The following is a 20,777-nucleotide window of genomic DNA, read 5'->3' as shown; positions in this document are numbered from 1 at the left end:
ACATCAATCTGAAGATGCAAATGGTTCAATACAGAATCCATGGTTTAAAACAGAACAATTTGCTTTATTAAAGAACCATCTTTTTCATTTGTATATTTTATCTTCCCAAACCTTTTATTACGCGAGCTGCAATTCCTCTGGATAGCTGTAGCACACAGGCCCAGACCGAAGCTTGGCGTCAGACGGGAGACGGCGTTTTGTTTTCCCCACCCGTTTTCCGGAAAGACCCTCCGACTGGCTGGTGCGGCCACACCTCCCTCGCCACCATTGACTCGCGGCATCCTTTCTCCTGCGCACGGATTGGCTTGTAGCTGGGCGGACTGCCTGTTAAGTGCAGCGACCAGCCGAGAGGGGCGTGGCTTTCATGAAAACGGGTGGAGAAAAAAAAAATCAGCCCTCTCAGCCAATCAGGGCCGCGATTGTTCCTCTCAAATCCTGCCTCTAATGGTCACGTGACTAGGAGGGTGCTCGAAAACCGGGTGCTCGCGTGCAGCGCGCTATTGTGGGAGTGAACGAGACGGAGTGCGCGCGCGCGTGTGTGTGTATATGTGTGTGTGTGCGCGAGAGCGAGAGCGCGAATGAGAGAGAGAGAGACGGAGCGAAGAGCCTGTACATACGGACGCACGCGCGCACCCGGAGCGATCGACCGTGGATGTTAGGAGCAACTTCGGCGGATGGAATTGTGTTTTTGGCTCATGCGTCCTCTCTAGGCTTGTTTGTGCACTTTCTGGACGCATCCAGCCTCTTCATCCTCCTCCTCTTCTTCATCATCATCTCTCGGCGGAACCGAGCCCCCTCTCCTCTCCATGGGCCAAACTCTGCCCCTCGGAAGATGCGCGCATGTCGGTGTGTGAGCGCGCCGCGTGGCCCGGGGCTCGTCCGTGAAGCGCGCACGGGGATCTGAGTGTGCAGGAGCTGAGGGCGGGCGGAGGAGGAGGATGAGTGTGAGGATGAGGATGAGGGTGGCGCGCTGGAGCCGGGCCGCGGGTGACTGGCTGCGGTTCGCCGTCGTCTCGCTCCTCGCCGCCTTCCCGGTCCTGCAGCCCCGCGCCTTCCCGTCCTCCTCGCTGAGCGACTGCCAGACCCCCACCGGCTGGAACTGTTCCGGTAAGCGCGCACGGTTCTGAGGGTGCTGGGAGCGGCTTTAGGGGTTCCGCAGGCGATTTATTAGGGCTTTTTTGCGGGGTGTCTATTTGTGTTTTCTGTTATTCAGAGTGTGGAGTGAATCTTATTTCACTATCATTTTATTTTTTAGCTTGGATTTTGCGTGAAATTTGTTTTGAAATAGCGTTGAATGTACTTTTTAAAGCCATGAGGCGATGTGTTTTAAGTGCTTCGTGCCTTCTCTTTTAAATTGTATTATTTACTTTTGGTACTGCGTGAGATTTTTTAGTGTTTATTTGATTATTTTAAAATATTATTTCGTGTGGCTTTTTACCGAATCCATATGATTTTAGTGCTTTTTACCTTTTTATCTATTTTATTTATTTATTTTTTTAATCCTCGGTGTGTGTGCAGGATACCTTAGCCGCAATAAATGAGCAAAAAAAAAAACTTCGCAGACGTCGTAATCTTTGAGTCTGTGAGGTTTTAGAGGAGAAAATGGCAGCAAATACCAGAGAAATGCATCTTTGAAAGTTGAAAATACAAGCTTCGTGATTTTAATACGACCTTTCTCCCGTATCCGTTAGAGGCTACTGGTGTGGAGACTCTCGCTTAACCGTTAAAGTGTCAGCCGCTCTGTGAAGGCGGAAAACGGTGCAGAGCCATGAATAATGATAATACCGGTGGGCGAAAACAACATTATTCACATGCCTTGTATGAAAAAAAGCTGCGTTTCGTTGAACGGTTTATTTTAGCAGCTCCTCCAGCACAGCGACCTGAAAGGCTGCGGCTGGCTGGGATGGCAGTGTTGGACTTTCTCCGGACGTGAAGCCGGTTAATGGTGGTGCGTTTGCGCTCAGTCTGCAGTCTGTATACTCTCTTCCTCCAGAAATGAGTTAAAATCTCCCTCGGGGGAGTTATTTCCATATCGTCCACATCACGCTGCCTCCATCCCCCCCAAACCATCACATTTTCTGGCGCCTTTTTTTTGATGTGAGGGTGTCCACAGATGTCAACAGCTGATGTTCGAAGGCTAGTTAGCGTTATACTAAGAGTCTCCACTCTGGAACCGACAAAATAATCACATATGTATCACTCAAAGAGTCAATTTCATATGTGTAATGTTCCCAAGTTTCCGAGGCTAACCTGCTTCTCCACAGCCCCGTTTAGCTTGGGAGACGTTAAAGGGGAACTCCACCGATTTTTCAAAATATACGTATAATTCAGTGTTTGAGAGAAATAGAGATACTTAAATAGAGCCGTTTGTACTGGTTTGGTTTTAAAGGGTTTATTGTAGAGATTCAGATATCTTTATAGTGGTAGTGATAGGAACCAGAGGTTGCCATGTCTAAAACATAAATATAGCCATTATTTAAAACCATCAGTGAACCTTAAGCAGAATGATGATGATGGTAAAATTAAAAAAAAAAAAAGTTTTATTGGGGACTACCTTGCCTTAAAACAAACTACATATACCCCTCCACTATTCCTGGATTTTAAAAGTACATTGTAGCCCAAAAGTTGATCTCAAAACTATCATAAAACAATATGCCAGGCATCAGGCTCCAGTTTCATAACCATTTCATGTGATAACATTCTGTGAGGGAGCTTTTTGATCAAGATGTCTGGTTCCTATCACCACCTCAGCGAACAGTTCTGACTTAGTAAGTTTCTCTAGAATGGATCGTTTTCCCCCAAACAAGACTTTGTTTACGTCTTAACAGTTGAGTTATGCTGAAATTTTGGAAAATCTATTAAATTCTCCTTTAACCAGCTATTAGCCTAGCTTAGCTTTTGTGCTTGTTTTCGATCTTTCACTGAAGTAGGTCGCTGTACCAAAATCTTTTTCAGCTCTTAACAGCCAAGGACATTCATTCATACAGCAGCAGCCGCAGTCCCCCTTAAATCGTTTTCTGATTTATGGAGGCCTGAATGTCTTTTTTCCCCTCTCCCAGTTTCTCTGAGGTGTTTACTGTTACAGTACCGGTAAAATCTCCAGAGTTAAATTAGCACCCACAGTGTTGAATAGACACTATAGTCCAAGTGTAGGACCAGCTGGGCACAAATGAAGATTTAATTTTCGCTGGGGACTTTCCTGCTGAATTCACTTTTAGTATTCATTTGTTTCCAGCTGGACTTAAAGAAGTGCTATTTGGGCATTGTCGAATGGGAATTTTACTGGTTCCTCAGCAAGTCTTGAAGATAAAAACAAAGGGATTGTAGGTTGCAGAGAAACTGAGTCTGGATTGTGCACAATGGTGGTGATGGGAACCAGACGTCCACCTCTGAAAGCTCCCTCACAGAAAGCTAAAATACATTTCCTGATGCCCGATACACTGTTTTACGGTCATTTTTGTAATGAGCCTTTAGCTTGAAACAGATTTTTAAAAGTGTGCAGACATACATTCAGGGTGTTGTGAGGCAAAATAGTCCCAAATAGGACTGGGCAATATGACAATGTATATGCTTATCGTGATACAAGCATACAGTATGCTTTTCTGAACACATTGTGGATACTGTCAGTAATTGTAGAACACTGACCAAGTGCCAGTTTCATAAAGCAAAAGTCCTGTTCAACTGGATTTAGTGCAACACAGTATGCCACATATTTAATAAAAATCATTATATTCACAGGTTTTGGTAGTATTTTATTATTTACAATATAATATACTATATATTTTTTTTGCCATACTATCCACTTCTAAAGAAAGCGTTCTTTTTTTTCATATAATATACATATAAAACTCATGTAGGTTTACTGGTGGTTTTGGATGGGAACTAAACTGTGTTGTAGACATGGCAACCCCTGGCTCCTATTACCACTACTGTAAAGAAATGAGAATCGTTACATTTCTTTTCACATGAAAACACCCTAAATGATGTTTATGACTCAATGGTTGAATTATACAGAGATATTCGGATAATTCACCTCTGGGGATTTTAAATACATTCGATATATGATTTGCATCTTCTACTTTATCAAAGGCCTTTCAGGGCAGCAAATTCACATTTTTGTCATGTTCAGAGCCACAGTGTGTCTAAGGAGGAATAATTGAAGATATTTAAGCTTTTAATATGTATTTCTGTATCAGAATTGGGCTAAGGTGATCTGCAATAGCTCTACAAACCAGTTATGAGCTTTGGAGATCAGGTAGCTGTGTTATTTGGACTGATTTGAATTTGTTCCTCTCACGTCGTGTATTGTTTTGACTGTGACTGCATTTAGACAATGTTTGTGCCTTGAAGCCACAAAATGCAAGGCAACATGTTGCTTGTTCTGTTCTGTTTCATCTTACCACCACCTTGGGCACTGGGATGTTCCCTGCTGAAAAAAAGACCATTAGAACGATTAGGATCAGTAGACTTAGCAAAGTTTGAAGGTGCCTTGCTGTAGAGCTACACAATATGGAAAAAAATCTAATATCACAATACTTCAGGAACTTATCACAATACACAGTATACCACAATATACATTTTTCTGGCATCTGATAAGTTAGAACAGAAAAATAAAGAACCAGGGGTCATATTATAATCATCTTAACTCTGAAATCTGTTTAGTCACCATGACAACTTCAGTTAGGACAGTAACTATTACAGAACTTCATAATCCTATCCATTATCATCAGATAAGAAAGCAGTATTACAGAAATACCCTAAATAGAATAAGTCTCCCTATATACTGTCCTAACTTTAGGATAAACCCCAACAGTCTCCTAACTTCTGTTTTAACTGTCATTTCTATGATTTTTTTTTCCAGCTGTTAAAGGCAGCATAGTTCACTACTGGCATTATTACCTTAAATTTATCCATATTATAAAACAATAATTATAGTAAATACAGTCATTTGTATTCAACATTTCACATCTTGCGCTGCAATAATCCCAATAAAACTGGTCTACTTTTGCTCTCTTCATAATGAAATATGGAGCTGGTCAGTTCTTAAGTACTGACAATATCAACGATATACTCAAAGTAGCACATTGTGACATATTGTGATATAATTTATCACAATAATGATAAATAACGATTGCTGTGTTGTTTGGGTATCAACACGCTAATCGCTGTGCAACACAAAACGAGCTGTTTGCAAATCGCAAAAATTGACGAGGCACAATTGCAGATGTGATGACGCCCATTTGTGATTCAAATTCTGGCCGTGAGAGAATTGCTGAGCACGTTGAAGTTTTACAAACAGGGCTGAATACTCTTCATTTGATTGTTTGGAGTTGAAATGTATAGGGTGAGAGCTGTTGCTTTGTAAATGGGTCTGGTTTACACTAATATGAGGTCAGAGATACAGGATTGCAAATAAAGTCTTACACAACTTTATACGAATGGACCTGTTTGAAGTGGCGGTAATATGTGTGATATAGTCACACTCAAAGTTATTTATAGTCACCTTTAAGTTCATTTGAAGGTCTGGAATCTTTTAGAAATATCAAATAAGTAGTTTAATTGTCACATTATCAACACTTATGCCTATTTGTTTTGTAATATGTCATATGTAATATGTTGTAATAATGTCATTTATTTTTAAACAAGTACAGGAAAACTATGATAACCACGCTGACATCAGTGATGATAAGATGAGCATGTTGATCATGATATTGGAAAGAGAACAATGTACATGATATGGACAAAATAGCTTTATTCTGAATACATATGTTGCTCCTTGTAAAAGTGCATTGGTGAGTCAGTAATCTGACTGCATTCTTTTGACCACAACATTTAGTTTTGTTGGATTATATGAAACTCCTCATTCATCACTCTTCCAAGCCTGTGATTGGTTAGAGGGCTCGTTTGCATATTGCAAAGAACCCTATCACAAAATCGATGGGCAAACAATATATTGTACTAACCTTTAGAAACACACACATACAGTGCCATGCAAAACTCAGAGACCCCCTCAGTAGAAATCAATGATGTAATAATTTCACAAAAAATGTTATAAAGTTGCACTTAACTTTATCAAAAAATATAATAATCCAATGATGTAGTAATGTACTATATCTCATAATGTAATACAGTGATATAATACGTTACTGAGAATGTAATACTTTATTACATTATTGAGATTTTTTTAGATTTTTAGCTCTATTTTCCCCACAAATGAATAATGTTATCTGCTGTATCTCACAATCCAAGTAATCCCAAATATATTCATTGACGATGGGGTCCATTGTTCTCTGGGGTGACTTTGGGGTGGTCAGTCCATTGTTCTCAGTGCAACACTTTCTTTGTTTGATTTGTCTGTTTCCATATCTCGGTGAGGGCTTCTTGACAGCTACACATCCTTTCAGACCCACAGCATTGAGTTGACTTCTCACAGTGGAAGGATGGACAGAAACACTTGTGGATTTTTTGAGATCTGAAGCATTTTGATTTCTCCTATCTCTCAAAGAGGAAAGCTTTAAATGCTTTATCTGATGGGGACAGTTTAGCTGGGCTACCAGGTCTTGCAAGTGATTGTTAGGAGTCACATTTTCTCTGTAAATCTTAGTTTTGTAAACTCCAGTTTTTTTTAACTTACTTTAATTATTTGATGTTCTCCTCAGAAATGTCTCCTGACATACTAAGAGCTTGTACTTAATGGGCGTTTTGATTGGAAGATCGGTAAATGAAGGGTGGCCTCCATTAGAACCTCAAAAAAACATACAGATTTGGCTGTACACAAAACCTCAAATAGAGGCCCTCATTATTTTCAGGTATTGACACCACTTTACCGTAGTTGCAGTGCAGCTATGGCTTATGGGGATGTCAGTTGTATACAATATAGTCTATAGTCTCGTATATTGCTACAAGTGACCAAAGGTCAATGTTTAAAAGGCTTTGCAAAAAATGGCCTTGTTTACAGAAGCCTCGGGTGCAAAAGACTAATAACACACAGGGACTGAAAAGGTTTCCATTGTTGTATACTTGACACTCAGTAATTGTTCTAATTGAGACATTATAATTACTTAACTCGGGCTCTGGCGGGAAAGAGGTTAGCAGAAATTGGACAAGTGTGACAGCCAGGAGGCAGGAAGGAGCATTTGAGGGGGCAAAAGAAGCTTCTGGTTGTGTCAGTGCATTAGTCGTTATTCAAAATTACTTCCAGTGATGTCAAAAGCTAATTGACCTCCTTTCTGCAACAAAGGCCAACACTGTGTTTATAGAATAGCATGGAGGTTTGGTTAGTTACTAAAAAACTGATTGATAAGGTTTTCACAGTTGTCTACCATTACCATTAGCATAGTAGTAAATGTATCATGTAATAATGAAGTTATTGTTCTCTTTTATAACAGACCGCATTGGATAAGCCATTGGTAATTGAACTGCAATTTGTACTAATAGGATCCTTCTCTATACAAATTAATTATCGTGTTCGAAAATGGAGTGGCTGCCATTGATTATTAGTGTCTAAAAACTGATAATATTCATTGAACAATTCAAGAAGTTTTAACTACCCAGAGCTTTTCTCATACTCGAAAATGCTTTACAGTTGACTCACTGAAACAATACCAGAGGCATCACCAATTATCGCTGATACTTTTTGACGATACCATTAAAACTACGGATTGTCAGTATCACCCAATATTATCAACCAACCTATATAATGGTCAAGCTTTAGTGTTCAAACATGAGCCTTCACAGTATACATCAGTTTTAATGAGCTTTGGTGACTGAGCTTGGTTGATTACTGGATTAATTCCATTCACTGTGTTTGTGGAAATTTATTTTGTTTTACATGAGGAACCAGAATAAATTATATGACAGAGATCACTAACACATTAACTTGTTATGCTTTCTGAAGGCTCCACTCTTAAAAAGATTCTAGATTCGGTATATGGTTCTATATAGAACCATAACACTCAAAGAATTATTTGCTTGCTTAAATGCTTGTTTGCTTTGTGGATTAGTTCATCAGATTGATAGAGAATGTGTTGCATATGGTTCTATATAGCACCAAAATGGGTTCTGCTATTGATGCATGACATCATACTTGACATCATAACAATAGCAGACTTCAATCTGAGAACCTTTCATGATACAAAGAACGCTTTAAGCATGCACATGGTTCTTTGAGTGTTCATGGCTCTCTATCGAACCATTATCTTTACTAAAAGAAAACCATGAAAAACCATTTTGTAAAAAGCTGTTATAGTCCTCAAAACAGACACATCTGCCACTGGAACTTTAAACTGGGACTTTAAATCATATACAAGACACAGTCAATATAGAGATACCATCTACAAATGGAGCATGATATAAATTGTTAGTCTTCATCAGCTAGCTTTAGAGTGTTTTAGGGGGCTAAAAATTTAAGATACTGGATAAAATCAGGCAATAAAATTTTATACTCATAATATATATATAATATATAATAATATACTCATATAATCTGATAAATGGTGCTTTGCTGACATAAATGATTATCAGATCTTGATTGTCATACTTCTTAAACTCGCAGTCTTAAATAATATAAAAAAATATTGTGGCAAGTCAGAAGTCATTGTGGCTGTTTCTGTTTATTATTATTTTTCTTACTTGTTATTTGTTGTTTTCATTGAAGGTTTCTTCATATGTTACATGTTATTTTCATGCTGTTGGTGAGGTTTGGATGCATTTTACATGGTTTTGTCTTTGCTGCTGTGATTATAGTTAGACCATAGTCTCATATTGGGTTTCACCAAAATGTCTAAGGTCTTGGGGTATCTTGGGGTGATCATCATCAATTATCAGCTCATGTAATACTGTAAAAAAATCTAGTTAGGTCAGATAGTGTTAGTATCATTACCAGTGCTGTCTATCAGCCAATATGAGGATCATATATCTGTACTGGTACCATGAGGTAAAAAGTGGTATCCCTATCTAAAAGGTTATTTTCTGTGCGTGACGATCCAGTTAGACTAAAACATGCAGAAGCCAGGAGCCACCACGTGAGGCAAATGCCCTTAGTTTTAAGTTGCGTTTCTTTTTTGGCCAAATAAGTGGCCTAATGCTTTATTCAGCAGTGTATAAACATCACCTTTTTAATATTTGATGCTTGCCAGCTTGTTTTTTTTAATTATTCACGGGGCTGTAATCTCCTTCCGAAACAGTGGCTTCAGGCAGAAAGAACAATCAGCCCTGCAACCCCACCCCCCACCCCTCCCAATACCTGCACATTTTGGCATATGTGCAGACACGGCACTTGGCTAACCCTTCTCGTTTTGGCATGATAAAATCGCAATGCTCCCAGGGATGACAGAGAGAGAGAAACAGAGACAGAGAGCTGTAAAGGCAGAAATCACAAGCCAAATCACTTGCAAACAGCACCTTGTTGCATTCTTCTGCATCCATGCATCAGTCCATCAACTTTGCATCGATGCTGCTGATACCAATGTTATTAACTGATCCATTATTGTCTTTGGCATGTGGCAGTGTTTTTACAGAGCAGTTTATTGCCTGTTATTTAGTAGTGAAGATTTATGATCACTCTTTTCACTGGATTCCTCCATCTTCATTTGGACCTGCTATGACAGGATATCATGCCATTGGGTTTTTGATGAAGCTATAATGACATCTGTTCCCACCTGAAAACATAAGTTGTAAAACAAAAGCCCACAGCATAAAAGCAGATTACAATCCACTTTACATTCTGAAAGAAATTGATTTAGTGGTTCTAGATGCTCGAAATAGTTGTGAACTTTTCCTAAATGAAAATATTGTTAACTTCTCATAACACCGTAGGATTAGCAGTCATTGTTTGAGGACTCACAATAATGGAAACTACAGTGCTCTTGAAGAGTGGTCTTCAAATTGGTCCTCAGGGGCACCTGAAGGTCCAGATTTGTGCTCTATCTCTGTGTTGCGAGTTAGATTGGGAGTAAAAATCTGAACCATCTGGGGGTACCAGAGAACCAGTTTGAGGACCATTGCTCCAGGACATGGGCCAAGTTTCTTTAGCTCATCATCATCTGCTCATCGACTTTAGTTGAGCTTCTTTAGGTACACAGCAGCAAATAAAAGTTTGGAGACATCTGATTGAAATGTATCTTTTTCATAATTTAATATATACATATTCAATTCATAATTAAATACCGTTAATGACATGATCCCTCAGTGCTGTCATCGTGTTTACTCTGATGATCTGATCAAGCCATAAATTAGAGAACTGTTATTGTGTTGCCAACTTCCAATTAGAGCAAGCAAACATACAAACAGGAAAATGCTTTACACATCAGTCATCTTTTATTGCTAATCAAGTAAAAGATCAATAACAAGCAATTCCATGGTGATGTGAATTCCATTCTACATCGCAGTGCATCCAACAGTAAAGGCAGCATTGAGCTTCTTTTGAACAGTGATATGAAAACACGGGAGCTCACAGAAAGCTCCAATTCTACATGCTGTTCTACTTTACTGCCCCAGGTACTCTGGGGCTGCATGTAATGAGTTTTATAAGAGATAAAGTGAACAAAGCCAAAGTATCACTATTTAGATATTAAGTATATCATGGCTGAATGTTGAATAGAGTTGGAAAATGTTCAGCTAGAACCTTTACATCATCCTTATTACTTTTTACCTTGTTAAACATCATTACTAGTTAATAACTATGCACCTAAAAAATTAATTAGTGCAGTGTTTGTGTTCATTAATGGATTTGATCCAGTCAGCTGTGTTGTGAGGTAGGGTGGGTCTAAATAGCTACTGGTCAGACAGCATTTAGATTGGGGTTATCCCATCTGTGTTATTTCTTAGCTTTGATAATTCAGTATTATTCTAAAATGTGGGAAATGAAAGATTTACAGAAGAACTCTTGCAGGTATGTTTAAACTATTGAATGGCTCTGTAGACCAATTGTTCATTTTATTTTTGCCAAATCAAGTTTACACTATGAGTCCAAGTGTCTTGGTAGATTAAATAGCCAAAGATTGACGAACAGAGAGGAGACGGGTGGTAATGTGGTGCCAGAGGTTTGTCACATGCAACAGAATTTGTTATTATATTTGTTATTGTCCCATACAAATACCAAAAATGATATTTTTAAAAGAGTTTTCAAGCACAAAAAATAAAAACTAATGTTTTTGGACGATGTATTTTTGTTGCCATTACACACCCAGGAAAGATGGTTACTATGCCTCTTAATTATTTGCTACAATCATTTTTTTCCACTTTTCCAGCATCAAATGCACATTCTGATTCACAGAAAATAAATATTAAATGAACAAAAAGAAAACACTGTCAATATTTAAAGTGAGGATTGATTTTGAGATTTAAATCTGCACTTTATATATTTTAGCCTTATGTTTAGATATTTTAGTCTTATGTTTAAATTGTTTTGTATGTAGGAAGTGCCGTTGGATTGCTGCTCAATTTCGTTGTACACTGTGCAATGACAAACGCATCTTATCTTATTTTAAAAGGAAAAGAGGATCACACTAGGGCTGTCATTATTATTATTATATTAGAAATCAAGCAATTGAAATAGTATTTTGAGAATTAATGGTATGATTTAGAGAAAATATATGCCATAAAGTCTTTAGAATGACTTCATAAAATTGTATATTTTATTTTAAAAATTGGATTTAATCAACCTCTCCTTGGATCACCACCTTATCGTGGTGGAGGGGTTTGCGTGCTTGAATGATCTTAGGAGCTATGTTGTCTGGAGCAAAAGCTCCTGGTAGGGTCTCCCATGGCAAACTGGTCCTAGGTGACAGGTCAGACAAAGTGTGATCCATAATAACCCCTATGAAGACACAAAAACAGGACTTGTGTACCCTGCCCAGAACAGGGTTACCGGGGCCCCACCCTGGAGCCAGGCCTGGGGGAGGGGCTCACCAGCGATCGTCTGGTGGCCGGGCATTTACTCATGGTGCCTGGCCGGGCCCAGCCCGAAGGAGTTACATGAGTCCCCCCTCCCATCGACCCACCACCAATGGGAGGGGCAGTAGTAGGGGTTCGGTGCGTTGTGGATCGGGCAGTGTCCGAAGGCGTGGGCCTTGGCGTTCTGATCCTCGGTTGCTGAAACTGGCTTTTGGAACTTGGAACGTTACCTCACTGGTGGGGAAGGAGCCTGAGTTGGTGCGCGAGGTTGAGAGATACCGGCTAGATATAGTCGGGCTCACCTCAACACACAGCTTGGGCTCTGGGTCCAATCTCCTTGAGAGGGGCTGGACTTTATTCTTTTCTGGAGTTGCCCATGGTGAGAGGCGGCGGGTAGGTGTGGGCTTTCTCATAGCCCCTCGACTCAGTGCCTGTATGTTGGGGTTTTCTCCGGTGGACGAGAGGGTAGCTTCCCTACGCCTTCGGGTTGGGGAACGGGTCCTGACTGTTGTCTGTGCTTATGCACCGAACAGCAGTTCAGAGTACCCAGCCTTCTTAGAGTCCTTGGGAAGGGTGCTTGAAAGTGCTCCTCCTGGAGACTCTATTGTCCTACTGGGGGACTTCAACGCTCACGTGGGCAATGAGAGTGAGACCTGGAGGGGTGTGATTGGGAGGAATGGCCTCTCTGATCTGAACCCGAGTGGTGTTCAGTTTTTGGACTTCTGCGCAAACCACAGTTTGTCCATCACGAACACCATGTTTGAACACAAGGATGTCCATAAGTGCACATGGCACCAGGACACCCTAGGCCGCAGTTCAATGATTGACTTTGTAGTCATGTCATCGGACTTGCGGCCATGTGTTTTGGACACTCGGGTAAAGAGAGGAGCTGAGCTGTCAACTGATCACCACCTGGTGGTGAGTTGGATCAGGTGGTGGGGGAAGATGCCGGTCAGACCAGGCAAGCCCAAACGCATAGTGAGGGTTTGCTGGGAACGTCTAGCAGAAGAACCTGTCAGATTGATCTTCAACTCACACCTCCGTCAGAACTTTGACCAGATATCGGGGGAGGTGGGGGACATTGACTCAAAATGGGCCATGTTCCGTTCCTCCATTGCTGAAGCGGCTGACTGTAGCTGTGGCCGTAAGGTAGTTGGTGCCTGTCGGGACGGTAATCCTCGAACCCGGTGGTGGACACCCCAGGTGAGAGATGCCGTCAAGCTGAAGAAGGAGTCCTACCGGGCATGGTTGGCCTGTGGGACACCAGAGGCAGCTGGCAGGAATCGACAGGCCAAGCGATCTGCGGCTTCAGTTGTTGCCAAGGCAAAAACCCGTGTATGGGAGGAGTTTGGTGAGGCCTTGGAAACTGACTTTAAGTCGGCTCCGAAAAGATTCTGGCAAACCGTCAGGCGACTCAGAAGGGGAAAGCAGTGTGCCACTAGCACTGTATATAGTGGAGATGGTGTGCTGCTGACTTCGACTCATTGGGCGGTGGAAGGAATACTTTGAGGACCTTCTCAATCCCACCGACACGTTCTCCAGTGAGGAGGCTGAGTCTGGGGACATGGGAATAGGCTTGTCCATTACTGAGGCCGAAGTCGCTAAGGTAGTTAAGAAGCTCCTTGGTGGCAAGGTTCCAGGGGTGGATGAGATCCGCCCTGAGTTCCTCAAGGCTCTGGATGTTGTGGGGCTGTCTTGGCTGACATGCCTTTTCAACATTGCGTGGACATCGGGGGCGGTGCCACTGGATTGGCAGACTGGGGTGGTGGTGCCTCTTTTTAAAAAAGGGGACCGGAGGGTGTGTTCCAACTACAGGGGAATCACACTCCTCAGCCTCCCTGGCAAGGTTTATGCAGGGGTACTGGAGAAGAGAGTCCGGCTTATAGTCGAACCTCGGATCCAGGAGGAACAGTGCGGGTTCCGCCCTGGTCGTGGAACACTGGACCAACTCTTCACCCTCTCCAGGATTCTGGAGGGTTCATGGGAGTTTGCCCAACCAGTCCACATGTGCTTTGTGGATCTGGAGAAGGCATTCGACTGTGTTCCCCGGGGTATTCTGTGGGAGGTGCTTCGGGAGTACGGGGTACATGGCTCTTTGCTACGAGCCATTCAGGCCCTGTACAAACAAAGCTGGAGTTTGGTTCGCATAGCCGGCAGTAAGTCAGACTCGTTCCCAGTGAGAGTTGGACTCCGTCAGGGCTGCCCTTTGTCACCGATTCTATTCATAATTTTTATGGATAGAATTTCTAGGCGCAGTCAAGGGATGGAGGGTGTCCGGTTTGGTGACCTCAGGGTCACATCACTGCTGTTTGCAGATGATGTGGTCCTATTGGGGACATCAGGCCGCGAATGTCAGCTTTCGCTGGATCGGTTTGCAGCCGAGTGTGAAGCGGCTGGGATGAGAATCAGTACCTCTAAATCCGAGACCATGGTTCTCAGGCGGAAAAGGGTAGAGAGCCCTCTCTGGGTCGGGGATAGGCTCTTGCCTCAAGTGGAGGAGTTCAAGTATCTCGGGGTCTTGTTCACGAGTGATGGTACAAGGGAGCGGGAGATTGACAGGCGGATTGGTGATGGGTCAGCAGTGATGCAGGCTCTTTACCGGTCTGTTGTGGTAAAGAAAGAGCTGAGCCATAAGGCAAGGCTCTCGATTTACCGGTTGATCTACGTTCCCACCCTCACCTATGGTCATGAGCTTTGGGTAATGACCGAAAGAATAAGATCGCGAATACAAGCCGCCGAAATTAGTGTCCTCCGCAGGGTGTCTGGACTCTCCCTTAGAGATAGGGTGAGAAGTTCAGTCATCCGGGAGGGACTCGGAGTAGAGCCGCTGCTTCTTCACGTCGAGAGGAGCCAGCTGAGGTGGTTCGGGCATCTGGTTAGGATGCCTCCTGGACGCCTCCCTCGGGAGGTGTCACAGGCGAGTCCACCTGGGAGGAGACCCCGTGGAAGACCCAGGACACGCTGGCGCGACTATATCGCCCAGCTGGCCTGGGAGCGCCTCGGAATCCCCCTTGGAGAGCTGGTGGAAGTGGCTGGGGAAAGGGAGGTCTGGGCTTCATTGCTTAGGATGCTGCCCCCGCGACCCGAACCCCGGACAAGCGGAAGATAATGGATGGATGGATGGATGGATGGATGGATTTAATCAAGTGACTGGTAGCCGTAGACTGGATATGATGGATTTTTTTCTGAAATGCATTATACAACCCCAATTCCAATGAAGTTGGGACATTGTGTAAAACATAAATAAAAACAGAATACGATGATTAGCAAATCCTTTTCAACCTATATTCAGTTGAATACACTACAAAGACAAGATATTTAATGTTCAAACGGATAAACTTTATTGTTTTTTGCAAATATTAACTCATTTTGAATTTGATGCCTGCAACACGTTCCAAAGAAGTTGGGACAGGGGCATGTTTACCACTGTGTTACATCACCTTTCCTTTTAACAACACTCAATAAACGTTTGGGAACTGAGGACACTAAAGAATAACAGCTGAAGTACAATGAATTTCTCTCTAGGAAAAGTTAGTATTAATCATGATATAGCATTGATATTTCTTGTATGCTTAACATCCACTTTTATGAATGAATATCAAGAAAAAAAGAAAATTCTACAACCCCAATTCCAATGAAGTTGGGACATTGTGTAAAACATAAATAAAAACAGAATATGATGATTTGCAAATCATTTTCAACCTATATTCACTTGAATACACTACAAAGACAAGATATTTAATGTTCAAACGGATAAACTTTATTGTTTTTTGCAAATATTCACTCATTATGAATTTGATGTCTGCAACACATTCCAAAGAAGTTGGCACAGGGGCATGTTTACCACTGTGTTACATCACCTTTCCTTTTAACAACACTCAATAAGTGTTTGGGAACTGAGGACACTAATTGTTGAAGCTTTGTAGGTGGAATTCTTTCCCATTCTTGCTCGACATACAACTTCAGTTGCTCAACAGTCTCCATTGTCGTTTTGCATTTTATAATGCACCACACGTTTCAATGGGAGACAGATCTGGACTTTCTCGCAGGCCAGTCTAGTACCTGCACTCTTTTACTGTTGTAACACATGTAACACAAAAACTCAATACTGATACAAAAGGATTTACATCATCAGTACATCATTAAACTCTTCATTTATTGATACCTCAATATCAATGTGTCCTCCACACTGTAGGGTTCATCTGTTACTTAACAATTACTATGCAAGCTTGAGCTGGTTTATATGCTGTATTTAAGTAAATAGGATGATTTGTAGGATGGTCACATCACTGATCGCAGTTTCAAAGCAGTTTGGCAAAATGTTCTATCCCATTACTGAAGGTCACAGTTAGTGACAAAATGTCCTGCTAATAACTGGCCTCTTTTCTCTTCATATCCCTGCCATGTGATTCAACATCAAATGTTTTGTCACGTTACTCTTGTCCAGCTACAGTGAAATGTGCAATAACCACCTGCTCTGTGATCCTCTTATTCAACAGTGGTGTTATTATTGCAATTTGTTTCACAAACCACAGGGAGTTGGTCGCTGTTGCCAGACTGGACGCTGGACACTGGACACCTATCCAATTAGATTATATTTAGTGATGCTCAGTTGGGAACAAATGAAAATGACCTTGAGTGAGTTCTTTTGTGTTTGCGATACAGGACTTTGAAAGGAGTAGGTGCGTTCTTAATTATCTCAGAACCGGCTGTGGTGTGCTGAATTAATACTGATTGGAGTTTGTTTACAAAGTGTGTCAAACGCTCTGAATGGCCCGCTTTCAGGAGATGACATGAACAAATAACCCTTTTAAAAAACTAGGGCTGTCTGTGACTGAGAATTAGGCTGTCTTTACACAGTGAAACTTCATGCAACCAGGCGCATGTTGTGAGATGCATGCAACATAATTTCCATGCAACTTGAAAGTTACACAAAGTAATTCAAAAACAAAGCTCCATGCAACACATTCAGTTACTCCACTAGTTAGCCATGTACTTTTGATAGACTGTATTGTTCTCGCTATAAAATCATCTGCAAGGTGTCATTTACAAATTTGTAGCATTTTTAGGGTCTTCATGTTTTTTTCCAGCTGCTACTGCTGTTCTTTTTTCCCCCAGACCTATATATGTATTTCATCTCGCCATCTGTCATTCTTTACTGTACATTTGTATTTTTATCTGACGTGTGTTTAAACAGCTGGTAGTGTTAGCTGGCTAGTTAAGCTGGTTACCCAAACATTAGCTTTGAGAAACTCATGTTTGTTGTCATGTTTTGGAAAACTCACTCAGCTTTAAGTCAGTTGTATGCTTTTCAGCTGCCCAATTAAACCTTCTGTTTTACTTTCTTATTCACTGATCTGGTGAAATCAGTAGTTTGAAAGAATGTTGTTTGACACTGTCACGTGTTATCAACATCTTGATTCACAAAGTTGAGGTGCTTGCAACTGTTGTGGCTGAGTTTCAAATAAGTTGCAGGATCCTTTACATTATGCAACTCAAGTGCAATTTAGTTTCTTGTAGGTTTCACTGTGTAAAGCCAGCCTTAGTTGACCAAGATCCCAACACTAATGTACTTTAGAAGTTCAAACCGGTTTGTTCCTTAAATGGATGTGTTCAGTAATTAGATATGTTTTTCATTATACTTTTTAAGCATGGTGGGCTACAACATGAAGAACCTCACAGTACTAGTGGTTCCATGCTACAGCTTAATTTTCAGCTGATGCAGGTGAACAATTATCAGTTAATCCACAGTTGTTTCTGTCTATACTTCCACTGTGAGAAGACAACTCTGAGAAGCACTATGGATCTGAAAGGATGTGTAGCTGATCAAGAAGCCCTCACTGAGATGTGTTTAGGTTTACTTGGATGGTGAGAAGAAGAAACTACTTCTGAGACTGGACATTTGAGGTGTGGCTGCAGATTTCTTTGAGAAACTGAAAGTGGAGAGTCAATATCATATAATATATGTTTAATCGTTGATGCTTGTGGATATTTTATGTTAAATGTGTTTCCTGATTTTTTTTCTAATTCTGAAAAATTAATAACTTGTGCTTAGTGGTCATTTTGGCTGGAAATGAAAGAAAAGCAGGGTGTTCTCTGATGTTTGCATAATACAGAAACTATTCAGCAGGGTTCTGTGTCACCCCTTGGATGACAGAACCATTTGCCCTGTCTGCATGTTACAGTGCACGCATTAAATGTCACTGTTCAGTTCTTCTTAGGTTTACAAGGCATTTCTTAACTGAGGCAGTGGGAGCTTTGTGTTTTTAGCCAAGTACATGGAGACCTGGTGGGAATTCAACATGTTGTTCAATCAGAGCATAATTTTAGGTATCATTTGCTAGCTCTGTGTGACACTAATACACTTTAGTCAGGGCTGTTATGGAGGTCAAGTGGTTTTTGAAGACTAGCATGGAATGATTGCTTACCAATATTTGGTAACACTTGCTATGAATCTATTAATCTTGTGTACGGTATACATTCTGAATTTTTTTATTACGAATTGAGTTTTGTATTTATTGCTTATTAATGCATTATACAGAATGACGTAAGCGGTACAGCAGAGAAAACTTTATAAAGACAGGTTGCACAACATATTCCATTCAGATATAACATTAAAACCTCCTTTTTTAAAACTTATTGGCCATTTTATCAGCTACACTTACCATATAGGAGTAGCTCTCCAGCTGCAGACTGTAGTCCGTCTGTTTCTCTGTGTCCTTTTTACCCCGTCTTTCATTGATTAGGGCCCCTACAGGACCACCACAGAGCAGGTATTATTTGGGTGGTGGGTCATTTGTTTCAGTGTGTTAGTGTGTGTTGTGCTGGTATGAGTGAATCAGACACAGCAGTGCTGCTGGAGTTTTTACCCACCTCCTCAGTGTCACTGCTGGACAGAGAATAGTTCACCATCCAAAAATATCCAGACAACAGTGTCCTGTGGGCTGTCTGTAATTGTAGAACTACAAAGTCCTCCTATATGGTAAGTGGACTACGAGTAAGGTTTTAATGATATGGCTGATGGGTATGTATTATGCAAGCTCTCTTCATGCAGTGTTGTCTTTGTGTGGAATGTAACATTTTGTAAATGCATTTATAATATTTAATGTATCTAAGATTCATGTGAAGTGTTACCTAAGACCCTTTTTTTACATCCCAGCATAATCGAATGCTGATTCAAAGTTAAATGTACCGTTTGTATTGCTTGTGACAGCTACAAGGAATTGCCTCCATAAATTATCACAGAAAGCATTCACGCATCAACCACGCATTCTCTCACACAGCGATCTGCATCCAGTACCTTGTCACATTCAATGTGCATGCGCCTCAAAATAATGTAGGTCAATTTTAGCTGATCTCTGGTATATTTATTTTATTGCTTGATGCAAAACATTTCTTATGCAAGTGCATTGCTAATTAGGAATTGATTGAAATGGTTGAACATTGACTTGTGTGCTTTTCATGACTGAACACTCAAGAGCTCTCATCACAGATGCTATAATGCATAAGCTATGTCATAGTTTTAAGTGGAGTAATCAAGGGAATGCGATAATAATTCCAGGAGGGCTTTGTTTGGCTCCATTGGCATGTCATTAGACATTTTTGTAAATAAACCTCAAGTTTTGTTCAGGGTAAACACAGTTAGATCACGGATGGAAGACACTGAGGCTTGGCCCACAGAGGTCTGTTGAGGGACATGTTCCTGAGACAAGGTAATGGGTAAATTGCTCGCACACCACGTCCTGTTTTCTCAAGCACAGTGTCTCCAGTGTGATGTAGTCTCCAAAATTGGAGGCTAATAGACTTTGTTGACGTAGGTGAACTTTTAACCATGAACAAAGGTGTACTCACAAATACTGCTTCAACAGTAAACCTTCCGAAAGCATCTAAATGTGTAAGTAAATGGCATAGGCCTGATTCCATTCCAGTTAATTGCATTCTGCTTCAAGCTGTTAATGGTTCACACAGCATCTGCCAGGGCAAAAAGAAGTTAGTCACCCTTTTCCTTTTAGCACAGACTAGTTATGTGCTCTTGGTATAATGAAACATCCTTGTAAAGGACAGATGTGGCCAGCAGCCATGCAATGAGGAAGCAGTTCATTACAAGATGTGACAAAATAAGAAACATAAACACAACTAGAATAGTTACAATGCCATTCAAAAGTATTAAATCAACGATTTCAGACACATTTTGATGCAGATGCATGTATAATATAATGAATAATACAGCTCCAGATTATATAATTTCACAGTTTGCAAATCATTTTTATGAAGTTGCTTTCAAAGGTTTTTCTTTTTGGAATTTGAAAAAAAAAGACCATTTTAGATGTCTGCAGTAACATCCCCTAGAATGGGTGTTATTCGTAAATAGTCATTGAACAGATGTTTGTTAAGCACAGGGAAAGAAACTGGGCTTATTGCCTTATTTTAGATTTAGCAGCTCATAGACATACATAAGTAAATTTTGACTAAATTACTACTCAAAAATTACCAAGGGAAATGCTCTAGACACTGCGTTTGAGTAACACCTCTTCCTTCAGATGAGCTAATGAGCTAGAACTATCCTGTGCAGCAGTAGATCATGATGGAAGACGGGCTGAACAGTTTGGGCAGAATATCTAATTGTGATTTGTCTGATAATTGTCACAGTTAATTTGTTACTATTTTTGGCCAGGAAGATCAGCATATCCACTTTTAATGGCTTGAGGCTTAAACGTAGCTTTTTAATATGCCAGACTGCCTGTTAACTGTGGTTGTGTTCATGTAAATAGCACATGACTCTTTGGTTGCTTCTGATTGGTCTAGCTATCTATAAACAGTTCACAAGCTCTGTGTTTTAGGTATCCCCACTTGAAATTTGTTAAGACAACATTCTTGATAAT

At 40.9% G+C, this 20,777-nt stretch overlaps 1 protein-coding gene across 1 annotated transcript in view; it reads left to right on the top strand.

Moving 5' to 3' along the window:
* Positions 1-495: 495 nt before the first annotated feature.
* Positions 496-20,777, top strand: part of tmeff2a (transmembrane protein with EGF-like and two follistatin-like domains 2a) — a 147,218-nt gene continuing 126,936 nt past the window's right edge. The window contains exon 1 of the mRNA XM_017695088.2: positions 496-1,107. Within this exon, the coding sequence (XP_017550577.1) occupies positions 939-1,107 (169 nt within the window). The 5' untranslated portion in view covers positions 496-938. The remainder of the gene's footprint in view (positions 1,108-20,777) is intronic.

This window comes from Pygocentrus nattereri, chromosome 6 (genome assembly GCF_015220715.1).
Source record: "Pygocentrus nattereri isolate fPygNat1 chromosome 6, fPygNat1.pri, whole genome shotgun sequence".
NCBI classification, from domain to species: Eukaryota; Metazoa; Chordata; class Actinopteri; order Characiformes; family Serrasalmidae; genus Pygocentrus; species Pygocentrus nattereri.
This window is presented reverse-complemented; position numbering and strand designations above follow the sequence as displayed.